This window comes from Falco naumanni, chromosome 4, assembly GCF_017639655.2.
Source record: "Falco naumanni isolate bFalNau1 chromosome 4, bFalNau1.pat, whole genome shotgun sequence".
Classification (NCBI taxonomy): domain Eukaryota; kingdom Metazoa; phylum Chordata; class Aves; order Falconiformes; family Falconidae; genus Falco; species Falco naumanni.
In genome coordinates, this window is record NC_054057.1 from 56,786,179 (window position 1) to 56,801,698 (window position 15,520).

Sequence of the window (15,520 nt, forward strand, 5' to 3'; positions counted from 1 at the left end):
TCTTCCTTTGTTTTGCCATCCTTGTGATACTGCTGAGACAGTGTTATGTGTCTGCAAAGGAATTAGCGCTGTGGGGTTTACGGATGCCCTCCCAGCGCAGGGTGGCAGCCAGCCCTCCTGCTTACCTGGAAACAGCAGCTTTCTGGGACAGCACCTGACTGATGGTGGTTTGTTTGGAGTTCTGTTGTTTCCCCTCCCAAAAGCAGGCCATTCAAGCCCTTTCACTCGAAGGTAGCTCTGTCTTCCACAGCCATTCTACTTGTTTCAGACCAACATAAAATACTACCTGTACTATTTCAGACCTGGCCTTAGGAGGGGTGTTGCTTTCAGTAGTACCTGGGCAATCCTTTCCTGAAATTGTCTCAAATTAAGGCGGCAGCAGCAGCGAGATCATCACAAATGCTCCAGTTTGGCCTACAGTGCACAGGCTGTTGGAGGGGAGACGCTTCTGCTCTTAACACTTGCAAGCAACAGCAGGAGGGCAAGGCAGGTGGCCTGTGCCCCCAGGAGAACTGGATCCCCTCTGAATCCAGCCATGCAGAAGCTTCTGCCACTTTCTAGGTTTTATTTGGAAACCAAGAAATTCTAATCAGCTTTCTCACTTCTGCACTCACAAGAATACTGCCTACTTCTCTTTGTTTCAGTGGGGAGGGCCTCAGGCATCTTAAAAAGTAGTTCCAAGTTGTCAAAAGGAGTCTGATGAGGAAGTTAAACTCTTCATTTAGCATTGAAATTATAAAGTTAATAGGTGAGTAGAGTGTACTACTGCTAGAGGTTTAACTCAGTTTGGTCTGCTAAATGGGTGCTAGACCAGTGTGCACTTGAATGTTACAAAAAAAGAATCAAGTCCTTATAAATACATGGAAGACTACCCAGCTTCCCCTCCAAGAGCCAATTAACAGAAACAATTAAACAGACTGCCAGCAGTGTTAAGCCATTTATTACTGTGCCATTTGAAATTCAGTATGAGTTTTGACATTCCCTGCTTTTAAATTTCTAAGGGGTGCTTAGGGTACAGCATCACTTAAAGTGAGCTACCACCAGCTTTAAAACAGCTTTGACAAAAGTGTAAGATTAGGAACAGTCCTAAATAAACAGCAACAGAAAACCAAATAGAGCCCAGAGGTGTCTTCAGTCATCACGCTCTGAGTGTCACCCTGGCTTCCCACCCTGCACTGTTACCAGATTGTGGCATGACAGTCACCTCACTCCTCAGGGGACAGGACAGAGAAAAGGGAATTGCACAGTATTTTTCTAAGTAAGTATACTCCAGTTTATAGCTTAAACACACACCTAACCTTGTACCCCATTCTCTTAATTTCTGAAGGATTTTCACCCTGCTAACTGTACTAGCTGCAGTGAAATTTATGCCCAATCAACAGCTTTAAAATTCCATAATAAATCACTGCCCTGAGGGGTATAAAAACTCCTAATTTCTTTCAGTGTTCATTTCATGTTTGCTATTACATTCAGAAGCTATTTGAAGATAAGTGCAAACAAACCAAAATCTACAAAAAACAATAGATGTTGCTGCACTAACATGTTATATCTCCATACCCTAAACTTTGAATGATTTGTATAAAATAGAAATGAGTAAATAGAAAAGCACAACTAAAGAAAAAGTTTCTCCATCACTACAGAAACCCAAGACATACTCAGCTCTGCTGAAAGTGTTAATCACCCTGAAAACACAGGGCCTGACTTAAATCATCTTTGGCTTCAGTTTGTTTCAAATATCCAGAATAATTTCCTACTCTCCCTGCCCCCCCCCCTTTTTTTTTAACTGCAAGACCACCATGTGATCCATGGAGGAGCAGAAGCGAACAGGCAAGACCCACCAACATGATTTTGTACTACCTACGTGCTGCAGCTCCAAACCATATGGTACTTCCCTTTCCGCAGAAGTAGTTGTAGGCAAGGTATATGAATAACAGTTACAGAGACAGGGCTCTAAAACAAGAAAAATAACAGTTTGCAGAGTAGTAAGTAGGAATAAAGATATCTTGGGGTAGGAAATGCTTTGAAAGTCAGGAGAACTGTTTAATTGAGATGTACCATTGGTTAACCTTTCTAGAAAGAATATTTTTTTTAATGCCATTTTCAATATTTTTTTTTAATGCCATCAGTCATACTGAGAAAGTAATCATCATTGCTGTTCCAGCAGAGTGCCTTCATAAAAATATTCAGGAACATTTGTAGGCAAACATGACATTTTGCCAGTCTCCAGCTTGTTTCTGCATTAATTTCTCCATTAATTTGATTTTGCACAGCATTCAAAGGTTGAACACAGATCAATCCATTAAACAGTCACTGGAAAAGACAGTATGATATGTATTTCATATGATTTCTTTTATAATATTGTCTACACTAACAAAATAGAATTACTGTAATTCTTTCAAGATCAGAAAAATAGTCCAAGCTGTAGTATCACAGCATACGGCAGTCTGTAAACAAAAGCAGCATTCGTTTCACTCACAAGCTTCTGCCGCTGCTGCTTCTTTCTGTTCACACGCTGCTTCATCATCTGGTTTCACCGGCGTAGTGGTTAATGAGCTCTCAGTACTGTTTAAGAGCAGCTTTGTTTCTTTGTTATCGGGATCAGTTCCTAGTGTTGTTTTTGAAGAAATTTCATTAGGAAGAGCAAAAGAAGGTAAAGATGGAACTGAAGGCAGTGGGTCATCTATCTCGGGCTGCTTGACTGAGCCTTCAGAATATATGGTTACATCTTCAGGGTCCAAAGCTGTGGCATTTTCTGGGAAATGGAAGTAGTTTGTTAAAATTCAAAACCTGTCAGGCTAGCAGACAGTGATGTGGTTACCACACGTCTAGAAAAACCGGCCTGAATGAGATACATCACACAGCCACGTAACCACATTCACAACTGTCAAATATACAGGCTGTGTTTACTCAGTTCTCCCCAAATCCAGAAAATCTGATGGTGCAAACAGGTTTTTAAGAAACCACGAACCATTTGGTCTGCTGTATTCTTATGCTACAGATACTTGGTGTTACAACTCTAAGTCACCCAACCTTTTAAAAAGGGAAGGCATCCATAATGTGAAGATTTATTATTTTTTTTAAATAGAGAAGGGTATTGGGTTTGCATGGCAAGGTTTTGGTGGCGGGGAGGTTACAGGGGTGGCTTCTGTGAGAAGCTGCTAGAAGCTTCCCCAATGTCTGATAAGAGCTGATGCCAGCCGGCTCCAAGATGGACCCACTGCTGGCCAAGGCTGAGCCTGTCAGTGATGGTGGCAGCGCCTCTGGGATAATGCATCTAGGAGGGGGCAAAGGGCGGGGGAGCAACTGCAGCAGAGAGAGAAGTGAGAATGTGTGAGAGCAGCAGCCCTGCAGCCCCCGGGTCAGTGCAGGAGGCGGCAGGGGGGTCTCCAGGTGATGGAGCAGAGGTTCCCCAACAGCCTGTGGTGAAGCCCATGGTGAGGCACGCTGTGCCCTCAGCCCATGGAGGTCCACGGTGGAGCAGATCCCACCTGCAGACCCACCCACGCCAGGGCAGGGGTGCCTGAGGGAGGCCGTGACCCACGGGCAGTGGCGCTGGGGCAGCTGCGGCCAGGGCCTGTGGGCCCGCGGGGAGAGGGGCCCCCTGGGGCAGGCTGGCCCTGAGGGATGGCACCCATGGGGGGGACCCCCGCTGGGGCAGGGCAGGGGGTGGGGAGCCCTGTCCCTGCGGAGGAAGGGGCGGCAGAGACAAGGTGTGATGGACTGACCGCAGCCTCCACGCCCTGGCCCCCTGCACTGCTGAAGCAGGGAGGAGGTAGAAGAACTGGGAGTGAAGTTGAGCCTGGAGGAAGGCAGGGTGGGGGGAAGGTGTTTTTAAAATTTGGGTTTATTTCTCATTATCCTACTCCAAGTAGATTAATAACAAATTAAACTAATTTCCCCAAGTTGAGTCTGTTTTGCCTGTAACGGTAATTGGTGAGTGATCTCCCTGTCTGTATCTCAACCTACAAGCCTTTCGTTACATTTTCTCTCCCCTGTCCAGCTGAGAAGGGGAGTGAGTAATGGAGTGGCTTTGGTGGGCTCCTGCCATCCAGCCAGGGTCAACCCACCATAAAAAGTCACTAAGATGATTACAATTTTATTTTTACTTTACAACTATGAAGACAAGCCTATGGTATAAAAATTCATTCATACTGATTTTAGAAATACCTACATTTAAGGTCAGTTTCATTTGGACCATCAACGTTTCCATGTAAAGAAAAAGGCACATATTATGTAATGTTATAAAAAAGCCTATTAGTTTTTGTGCACTTCTACTCTTGATTTCTGCCACTTCTCCTATCTCATTTTAGCAAATCCCCTTTCTGATTTTTTTTTTTTTAATAATTGGCTTATTTCCAAAAAGCATGATACTGTTGACAGGCATGAGTTGGTGTCATTCCAGAAATGAGGTCAGAGGCCTAAAGGAAATCTTGAATACACTTACCAAAATAAGCAGAAGCGTCATTTTTTGACACTAACTTTTCAGTGCCTACTACAGCATCTGCTGCCAGCATGTTGAAGGAGGCAGATGAAGACATGTTGGACACTTTTTCCAAGTTAGCGAGTTCAGGAAATGAAGTACCAGACATATCTAGAAATCCTGAAAGAGAAAGCAAATACTACAGTATTGTTGTAGGTGTAACACACAATTCTACATTCAAAAAGACATACTATATCCGGACTGAAGTCAGTGAAGTCCCCTCCCCATTAAATGCAAATAAATTTAACCTAAATGTTAGCTGACATCAGTGGAAAGACTTCTGCAGAAAGTTAGCCTCAGTCAAGCTCACAGTACCCAGATTCTACAGCTCTGAAATCCAGTGAAGTCAAAAACTTCAAGGAAAACAACCACCAGTGATCACAGTTCTGCATTTAAGTCTCAAACTTGTTTAAGACCTTGTTAGTTTACTTGGGTGTCCTCCAAAGAATTGCTGAAAAAAGCACCTAAGAAAACATACCTGGATCCATAACGCGCTGGAGAGGGGGAGGAGGAGAAAGTGAGCTTTCTTGTGAATAACCACTCATTTCCTGATCTGTGGAATGATCCAAGTTCATAACTATTTCAGAGCTGTCACTCTGAGAAGCAGGTGCCAATAACGGAGTCTGGAATAACACAGTAAGAAAGGAAAGCATCTTTTTATACTGAAAGCTTCACCTGGAGACAACCTTCCTATGAAAGCATTCTGCCTCAGCCTCCAAGTTCTTCTATTCAGAGAGAACCTGTGATGCTGAAACTGAAAGTCAGGTCACCAATCAGGACACATTCCCATGCAGCCTTTTAAAGTCCATATGTTCTTAGAAGAACAGTCCATACTTAATTCTTGTAGGTATATTTCATTTCCTAGTGAGCAGGGTATTCTTCTAATGTGATTCTCATTGAGTAATACAGCTGTAGTAAGCAAGTCTTCAAACCAGGAAGAAAGAATCAGGCAAAAATTCACATCAGCTAATACTGGTGATCTGTCACGTGCTCAGCATCATCAGCCCTCACTTTCCCTTCACCTAACTCCATGTCATTCAAGCAAAATTGTATAGTGTACCCAGATACACCGTATTACGAATATTCCAACAAGCAGAAAATTTTGAAATGCCAGAGATACGAACTTATTTCTTGCATACCTCTGTGTAACCGTTAGTAGATGGTCCAGGAGTTCCAGCTTCTGGTAAGGGTGAAGGTGATTTGCTTTCTGGCTTTTTCTTTGACATTACAGACTGTGTCGGAATTCTGTGCAAATACCCATATCCAATACCACATCCTAAACTGTACAAGAAAAATAAAACAAGACATGAAAAAAAAGTGTTCTTAACAAAGCTAGTAAGTGTTTTAAGTTTTGACTCTAAAACAAAACCAATTTGAGTCCTCAACGTATAGCAAGAAATACCTACCTGCAAGAATCATCTCACTTACTCATAGCACTCAAGGAGCACACTGCACTTGGCATTTAGATGTAAGTTTACACATTTTGGAAAGATATAATTGACGGAAAGTTATCTGACCTGATGTGGATTTTGTTCTTGCTGCAATAACTGAATGTTTGACTACGAGAACGTAGCTAGTTAAACTGCTACCAGAGAAGTCAACAGAGGTTTTGCCACTGGTTTCAACTCAAACAGAATTAGACACAGAACATGCTGAATTCCTAGTTCTAAGCTAGGGTTTTTTTATGGAAAGATGAGCAGTTTTGTGTAACGAGTGTAAGGAAACAAGGCTTAACTTGAAAACAACAAGCTGTAATTAATAGTAATAATAATCTTAACAGGAGCTCATTTACAGTGAGTATGTAACCTGTGACCAGCCAGTGACTGTCCGGGAATCAGTACCTTCCTTCTCCACCCCAAGCTCCATTGGGAGTCACAACTACCTCTCGAATGGAATCTGCTTCAGTGTTATAAACCATCAGCTTCAGCGGCTTCCCCTCATGGGATTCAATCAGTGAAAAGAAATCCTCTGACTAAGAAAAAAAGAAAGTAATTAAACTCCAGTATGCAAGACAAGGAACTGGAAGCAAGTTAGATTTTATGTAGTTATTTACTTCAACGTGAGATATTAAAAACCCAGAGACAGACTAAAACTCACTACTGTAGTTTGATCTTTAGGTGCAACTTTTTTTTTTATTATCACACACAAAAAAAAAATGTTTATCTGAACCATAAGGCATCTGTCAAACATCAGCCTCCCAAAATCCCCAAATACTATCCCCATTCATTTGATGTACATGCAACTGGATTCATAAAAAAATCCACCCCAAACCCTACAACATATATTTGGCAGGCACAAAGACAATTACTTGAAGGAACATGTGCCCTACCTCTTGAAGAATCTGATCAGACCCAACAATGTAGTCGGCGTACGGCTGGAGACCAGCTAGAGCTGCAGGAGATGCAGGTTCAACATCCTGGAAAGAATGATACGTGTCACCTGCATCTGCAGCACGATAAAATACTCCAAGGTGAAAAAGGAAAGCTAACTCCAAAAATAGGGAAAAAAAGAACATTTATGGGACAAAATGTAAGTCCTTGAACAGTCTACATCTACGTTTGACATCTTGTAAAACATGCTGAATAAGACAGCCCAAGATACTACCAATTTAACATGAGATACTCTGAAGATGTTGAGAAGTTGCATTTAAACGCCAGAAACATGACAGTCTTTACTATTCAGTTCTACTCTTTCAGCTGTCCTTCGCAATTTTAATTTTTTTTTTTTTTGTACTTTTTCTATCATTAATATTAATTTAATGAAGTTTAGCCAACACAGGACACCACTCAAGCCAGAATCTTTTTGCTTTTTTACCATTGATTCTTCAACATCAGACAAAAAAACCTTCTCCCCATCACATGCTGTTTGGTCCAGGTGGGATGGAGTTACTTTTCTTCACAGTGAGAGGCAACGCTATAACAGTCACCCACTGCTTGTCCCTATTCAAATAGCTCAGACAAACCTTCAAGACTGTTCCCTTCTTCTGTGCAATTTCAGCATTGTACTTCTACATACAAGCTACTCCTAAACATTACACTTTTAAATAAGGTTGTATGAACACAAACAAGCCACCAGAGAATTCCATCTCACCAAAACATGCCACACGTGTTCATTAGCTCCCTGGAAACTGCAGAACCTCACACTGGCTCCAAGAAGACCTTGTCCTCCCCACATGTTGCTGGGGATCACCTCTACCTCTCTTATTTTCATTGTTTTGATGTTATACACCTCCAGCTTCACTGCTTTTTCAACATTGGCCTTCAGCAGATCTTTCAACATACTGTTTTCTTTATTCTGTAGAGCACAGAAAGAAATACATGATTAACATGATTTCTAGTCGCACATGTAAGGTAGATGTCAACACCTGTGGCAGAATTTGAATACAAAGAACCAAAACAGTCGAAGTTTAGGCTCTGTGTTCCACCAACTGTCCCAGCAGTCCGATTTTGTTTTATTAGAAAGAAGTCAGTACCATCAGCTCATGTTCCCTTACCTAAATACTTACTTTTAATCTGTTTCATCACTTACATTCCTGTTCTTCACAACCACTATTAAATAATATCAGCAATATTAGATCTCAGCTACACAGTCTAACAATAAGCAGCAATATTTTACTTCATGTCTCTGATCCTTGTCCTTATTCAGTAACTATTCATTCAAGGTCATTGCAGATTGACTACAAAAGGACAGACTATTTGGAAGCAGCTTAGAACTATCCTTGTTTCTGTCACGTTAAAAGATTAAGTGATTTCCCACCAAAATCGACCGTTATAACAATAACTTCCAGAAAGACACCTCCACTAAGAAAAGCACGGCAAACAATGAGTTCAGCTTGTATGTAGCTAGAGTGAAGCATAAAGCCAAGCCTGTGAGCCTTTTAAACAAAACAAAAAAACAACAACAAAAGAAACCCAAAACCCAAACCAAACCAAAATTCAACCCTTCTCTCATAAGTCAAACTACAGGAACTCTGTTCCCAGCAGTACATCAGACAGGCTATTATTCTGTTCATCGTTTTATCAAGTGTTGAAACAAGTTTGTTTAAACAAATGTTGAGCTCTTACCATCGACTCATCAGTTCAAAATTCACCTTGTGGCAGATAACATGCACGAATGAGTAATATTATAAACATTGTGTTAATGTGTTAAGAAAGTTAAGGTGACTAAAGGCATAAATAAGACACTTTCCTCAAATATCAATCCAGCCAGAGAGGAGACTTTGAATACCACCAAATTTTACTTTACCTTTTAAAAGCCATATACAATGATCAATGTGAAAAGCTTTCCTTCCTGTGACAGCTTTGGCTTTTATCATTACAATACCCATATTTCATGCAGGAGAAAACAAAGCAAAACAATAAAATAATTTGAAGCTTACAAGCCTAGTGTGTCCTATGGCAATGATGAAATCAAAAAAAGGTTCCAGTCCTCCTCGTTGAGCTGGGGAGTTTTCTTGAACCTGCAAAACATACATTTTATATTTTAAAAACATCGATCTCTAGTTACATTAAGTGACAGCGTTAATCTTTACACTTGAGTCAATATTTACTTTTTGAGTTAGCTGAACCAGAGATGAGATACCAAATGACAGACCTCAGGAAGCAGTCCACAGTTGTGAACTACTTTTTCTAAAACTGAACAACAGGTGTCCAAATTAAGCTGTAAAAAACAGGTTTTGAACCTATATAAGACAAGTACTGTGATTTAGAATGCACAGCATGTGATTATTAAATACTGAAAACTTTGGAGAAGGGCTTAGTTTTGAAAGTGCTGCTTCAGGTTTTTCTTCCGTGCTACTAACAGCCTGAACACACTGAGAGTCCCGAGTTACATAACAGCCTTTTTTTTTTGTTGCTGTTGTTTGGGTTTTTTTTAACATAAACACAATTTACAGTTAGGATGCCACAATTCACAGCACAGTAGAATAGGAACACTTAAAAGAGTACTCTACAAATGCATTGCTAACCACAAGTACTGGTCAAGAAGATTGCCATCACTCTTACAAAAGATTCGTAAGAAAAAAAAAGAGTTCCAACATCCAACATTTCATTGTAATCAAGTTATTGTAAAACACATGTAATAAAGAAATATAGAGAATACCTATGAAAATACATTCACACTAGGATAAAACCCATCAAGAGTCACACAGAACTTGATATATACAGAGTATATCCACTTCAAAGTATACTAACAAAGGAACATGATATTAAGGCAATCACAGCAAAAATGCTAACAGTTTGCACTGTTTTTAACTTCACTTCTCGTAACTCAGCAGCACAGACCTTAACCTGCAATATATTTCACTCCTGAAAGCCACCCTACAATTTAAGTGCTAAGTTACAACCCACGCACCATCTAAACTAAAAAGTTCATTGCTATCAAAGTTAAAACTGCTATATCTTACATTTGATCTTGTGTTACCAAACTGTTTTTTTTATTTTTTAAAGAGATGAAGTCATATCAGTATAGGCTTTTTTTTTTTTTTTTGGCAATAACTGTCCATGCAAGTTATAAAATATACTTAAATAATAGCATAGTTACTTCATCAAAAACTTTAAAGAAAAAAAAAAGTAATCATGCTTCATTATTTAGCAGTCAAGACTGACACTGTAACCACAATTAGAGTAAGTATTAACTTTCACCACAACCCTAAACAGCATCAAAAGCTAACAGCCAGCTTATACCGAACCAAGGGTTAAAAAGGTTAAAAAAAGCCTACTCTACATCCGAGTTCTAAATAATGTGCAAGAAGCCTTACGATGAAACTATCACATAACACAATATCAAGGATGAACATGTATGCAAAAAGCAGTACATGGAACTTATGACAAAGCTCATGCCACTGTTGTTCAGCTGTGTAAAAGCCATCCAGATTCCCACAGAAAGTTGCAAGCAAAAATTCCTGCAGTATTTGGTTTTCAAATGACATGTTAAAAGCCACATGAATTCCTGGGGGGTGGGGGTGGTACCAAAATCCAAAAAAAAACCACCCAAAACTTTGTCTCCTACATACTGTAGGTCATGAAAATCATCCTCCACCCTGGTAGTGCCCAAGGCCAGGCTGCATGGACTTGGGGCAACCTGGCCTAGTGGCAGGGGGCTGGAGCTAGATGACCTTTAAGGTCCCTTCCAACCCCAACCCTGCTATGATTCTATGAAACCCGAGCAGTATTCTGCACTTAACATAAGAGGAGGAGGCACTCTGTGACCAGCAGTCATTTCTGATGGAGTGAGAGCTCAGTTAGGGAGACTCACAAAAGCCGATCATGTAACACCACCCCCTAAACACATCTTGTGATCCTGAGAAATAAACTGTGGATGAGGGGGAAAGCAGCATGTGGCAACAACGCTTCCACTCTTACTTCAGGGTAGAAGACCACCAACTAAATGAACCGGTAACTTACGCAACAGGCGTTACCAGCGCTCTTTCAGCTCCAACACAGAAGTTTAAACGCCAAAATAGGCGTTTAAAGCAACACGCGTGCAATTTGCCAGAGAGAGGGGTTATACAAGTTTGCACCTACATACAGTCCCTGTGAGACGCAGCCGCCTAGGAAACCACCCGGGCCGGACCCGGAGCGCAACCACCCGGGCCGGGCCCGGAATTATCCCCCAGCCAAGATGCCGTAAAGATCCGAGCAAAAATCAGTCAAGTCGTCAGCCAAGGGAATGCGGATGGGGCAGGGAGGCAGAGCTACGCTACTCTTCAACTATGCCGGACTCCTCCGAAGCAGCACGGAGGGCTCCCCCCGGCAGCCAGGCCACGGCAGGCCGAGGCCCGGGCCCGGGGAAGCCGCCGGGGCGGTGTGAGGCGGCACCGGGCGGGCACCCACCGCCCCCGGGCGCCGCGCGGCCGCTCCTCCCCTGCCGCCGTGGCAGTTCCCCGGAGGGAGACAACAGGTGGGGCCGGGCAGCCCGCGGCCGCCAGGCCCGCCGCCCTCCCCGGTGCCGGGCTCGGGGCTCGGCCCGCCTGAGCCCCCACGGGCAGGAGGGGCGAAACGGGACCCCACCACAGCCCCGCCGCCCCTCAGGGCCCTCCCCCCTGCCCGCTCCCCCCCGCGGGCCCGGCCTCACCCCGTGTACGTGGAAGCCCGCGGCGCCGCCGTCGGGGACCTCGGAGCTGGAGCCCAGCCCCATGGCCCCGCTGCGGGACCGCGCCGGCCGCTCAGGCGGCGGCACCGAGCGTCGCCCCCACGCCGCTCCCGCACGGAGGGCGCCGCTAGGCCCGAGCAAGCGAGCACCGAGCGCAGCGCCCGCGCACGGCGGGGGGAGGCGGGAGTTCGGCTCCGCTCTGCTGCCTGCCGGGGCGCGCCACGCGGCGACGCCCTTAGCGACGGGGGAGGGGGCGGGGCAAGCGAGGCATTGCTGCGGGGGGGCCGGCGCTCGGGGGCCGCGCTGAGGAGGGCCCGGGCCCGGCTGGAGCCGGGAGCCAGCGAGTCACAGCCCCGAGCCGAGCTGCGGCTCCCCCCGCCCGGGCTCCTCGCAGGGGGGCACAGGCACCGCTGCCGGGGCGGGCGGGCCCTCGCTGTACCCCCGGCTGGAGCCGAGAGCCGGGGCAGCTCTCCACTGTTCGGGTCTCGGACCTTTTGGGGTTTTTTTCTTCTACAGAAACAGATTCACTTACAAATTCTTTTTTTTTTTGGCCACATATATTTTTTACACATCTCAAAAAAAAAAAAAAACAACAGTTGACTATTGTTCTCCTTCTAACAGCCTTTTAGACATTACGCTTCTGTTAATACAATTCAGAAGGCGGTGATTATTTATTTCCCAGTATTTACTTGGCACATTTCCAAGGAGCAAGCGCTGTGGCTCGGTGCCTCCTGCAGGCATCTCTCACGTCTTGTGCTCGCGAAAAGCATTTCCAGCAGCGGACCCACTGCAGCGGTGGGGGCTGGTGTTGCTATTGTGCAAGATGTGAGGAGCCTTGTCTTTAGGGAATTGTTAAGAAGCGGCGACACTTCCATTCCCCTGAAATTTCTGCTCCACGCTTTTACTTCGGATGACTTACTCTGATTCTGCCTTTTAACGTGTTAATGGAAAAGTTCTGAGAGTTTTCAAAGTAGTAGTAATAATCTGAAGCATCATTATGTTAATATGGTTAAAGTGCCAGTCGTATTTCCTGCGTGAGTACTTTCATTCCAGTATAAAAGCATCCATTTCAGTAAAAGTCCTTGGTAGTTACTGCTCTCATCTCTGAGATGTCATTTTTCCAAACGATCCATCCACATAAACCCTGATTTCTGTGAAGCGTGATGCATAAATACTGAAAAAAAAAGCTGCTTTCTCCATCCTCTGCCTTTGCTTCCAAATGAAACTCTTCACTTTACTGTCACTACAACAGCTATTTGTGCTTGAAAGCTTCATACACCGGCTCACTTTTCTGCGAAGCCAGCCCAGGATATTCTCAGGAGCCTTTTTAAGGAACAGCATTATCTCAAAGCTGTGATTGCAGATCTGCGCATCACAATCATCGAGCAACCTCCTTCTCTGGAGACATTCAAAACCCACTGGGATATGACAGTGTGACCTGCTCGAGCAGGGGGTTGGACTAGATGATCTCCAGAGGGGCCTTCCAACCCCAACCATTCTGTGATATGGTAAAAGTACATGAAAGTATTCAGAAAAAATGAAGTCGTGCCAAATATTAGTGTTGTTTCCTGCTACATATATTTGGGAACCATATCACATTTTAAAAAATACTAAAATATATAATAAAATAGTTATTTTTTCTATAATTCCTTTTATTAATAACATCTTTTGTAATAGTAGTGCCAATGAAGAACTGCATTTGTACTTCTACAAATAACAGAAATAAGAAATCTTTCTTCAGACGTACCAAAAGTAGATGCCAGAGAAAAGAGTCTGATCCCAGTATAAAATGAGTATCTAGGAAATGAAGTCTACAGGAGTTACTTGCATCTGTGTTCACCATGGAAGATGGTGAGGAGGTTCCCGTCATCAAACCTTTCTTTGTAGGGAGGGACTCATCACGACATTTGTCTTATACTAAGGCGGAGGTCAAAGAGCCTATGAACAAACAAAGTGAACAATAACTACCTGCAGGAGTGTGTGGTCCTTACCCAGTCTCTGCAGAGGAACTCAGGAATGAGACTGCACACCTACAAGTAGTTGTATCAAGCTCCTTGTTTAAAAGCACTTTGGCTGCAGGGAACTGGAAAGTACTAAATACCTTATTTTAAAAAAAAATTATATATTCTAGTAGAGATCTGTAGGGGAGGCCAGTAAGCCTCCTTTGCAGCAAAGCCTGTCAACAAAGCAACAGAAACTATAATATATAATTTCAGTGGGTACCTGAGTGTTATATTCTCAGGAAGAGACAACATGACTGTGATGAAGAGACGTTCTATCTCACACATCCATCAAAACTGCTGCTGCTGGTGAGAGTGGGCTAGATATAGCTGTGGCTTGACCAAACACAGCTGTTCTTAATGCTCGGAGCTCATTACTTCTTCCAGGTTGTTTACAAAGCTCTTGTAGCAACATGCGTGTACAGAGAACAGCTTGTGGTGATAGGCTGTGCAAATGAAACAAACTACCTAGTTAGACTGTGGCTCCAAGTTTGTTTATACAAATAACTTTTAAAGTAATTGCTAATGATAATAAACAACCAACCATCCACCTGCAACTTTGCTGGTCAAATAAAAGGTGTATCTTACAGTTAGGAAAAGCAAGGCAGAACCTTCTGACGTGTCATCATGTTGTCTTTTGGAATTCCTTTGTGCACAGAAAAGGTGTAAAAATATAGGTTCTGCCTATATTTTATATATATATGTATATATGGGTTATTTTTCACCCTCATGCTTCTTTCAACAGTCAGAAACTTGGCAATACGTGAGTTCAGTGTTTCATCCACTTATCCAATTCAAATTAGGAGTTGTAGAATGAAAGAAATTTAGAGGTGATTTGGTAAATGTAGGTATGTTTTAAGTAATATTTTGTCTAATTTGCTAAACAGTAGCAAAAAAAAAAAGTGCTGCTATCACTAGAATTGCCAAAACAATCTGCTCTGAACCACTCTTTTGCAACACATTTTTGTTTATTTAGAAAAATATTCTAGCTTGTGTTTATTCAACACTTAAACAGTGCATATTCAATTTGTCAACTTATATGAAGCTCAGAGACCTGAATAAATTATTAAACAACAGCAGTCCGTGGCAGAATTTGTAGTGATCACATTATGGTACTCTCATGAAGAGAAATCCAGTTTTATTTTCAGGTAGCTGCCTTGAAAAGGATTCTCTGCAACATTAAAGATTTATATTGGCTAGTTGCATGGGTGTTTCTAGAACGTCAGCACAAGAGTGTTTCAAACACTAGAAGAGAACACTAACTGGTACCTATTTCTTCTATTAGAGGTAATACATATTAGGAATACAAGTATTCTGTCCTGAAAGACACAACGCTTGCAGCTCACGTGGGGGAGATTTACATTCTGTATCAGTGGAGAACTCTATGTTATTTTTCAGCTTGTGCAAAAATAATTCATTTTTAAAAGATGTAATTTCTAAAGGGGAAGAGCTTACTAATTTACTTTCCAACCTGGCAAATGCTGAGCAATTTTGATTTCAGTAACACAATCTGAGAAGCTACCTACATGTGTGTTTCAAGGATTGGGAGGCTTGTTTCATTTGACTGTTTTTGTCATTAAATGGCTTTTCAAAATTTAACACATTTAGCACATTTTTCTTTAAATGTTGGTTTTTTTTCAGATTATGAAGCTGGTTTAGAGATGGAAAACAGAGAGAATGCAGGGACTAATGAATTGTATTAGGCAGAAATATTTTTATGTCTAATGGATAAATATGACTTTACAGAATGCCAAAAATGTCTCCTGAACCTAGAGAGGTAATGTATAAATGGTATTTCATATATATAAATGGTATGGAGTATATAAAGAGGTATTTCATCCATAACAAGACAGAAGTTCTCGATATTTAAAAAGTAGAAAGAGATCATCAGACTTTTAGCCAAATATAAGAAAATTTTAACATGCAAAACCTAACGTATACTGTACCT

General features: G+C 42.4%; 1 protein-coding gene across 2 annotated transcripts; it reads right to left on the reverse strand.

Annotated features, from left to right (window-relative positions):
• Positions 1–924: 924 nt before the first annotated feature.
• Positions 925–11,695, reverse strand: GORASP1 (golgi reassembly stacking protein 1). Of its 2 annotated transcripts, none has more exons than XM_040589658.1 (9): positions 11,555–11,695; positions 8,859–8,939; positions 7,571–7,774; positions 6,810–6,896; positions 6,322–6,452; positions 5,620–5,761; positions 4,959–5,103; positions 4,445–4,600; positions 925–2,752 (listed from the first exon to the last, which is right to left on the reverse strand). In XM_040589658.1, the coding sequence occupies exons 1-9, from the start codon at positions 11,615–11,617 to the stop codon at positions 2,469–2,471; spliced, it is 1,293 nt and encodes a 430-aa protein (XP_040445592.1). In that variant the 5' UTR covers positions 11,618–11,695; the 3' UTR covers positions 925–2,468. The 2 variants fall into 2 exon arrangements, with proteins under 2 accessions (XP_040445592.1, XP_040445593.1); XM_040589659.1 differs by lacking the exon at positions 11,555–11,695 and adding an exon at positions 10,885–11,044.
• Positions 11,696–15,520: the final 3,825 nt, after the last annotated feature.

Bases quoted from the DNA above. Each gene is read 5' to 3' on its own strand.
- GORASP1 (XM_040589658.1), bottom strand. From the start codon at position 11,617: ATGGGGCTGGGCTCCAGCTCCGAGGTCCCCGACGGCGGCGCCGCGGGC. The intron at 6,897-7,570 runs GTGAGATGGAAT...CATTCTTTCCAG, and splicing joins AACACGTGTGGCATGTTTTG to GATGTTGAACCTGCATCTCC. The intron at 5,104-5,619 runs GTATGCAAGAAA...GTGTTATTCCAG, and splicing joins CTACTAACGGTTACACAGAG to ACTCCGTTATTGGCACCTGC.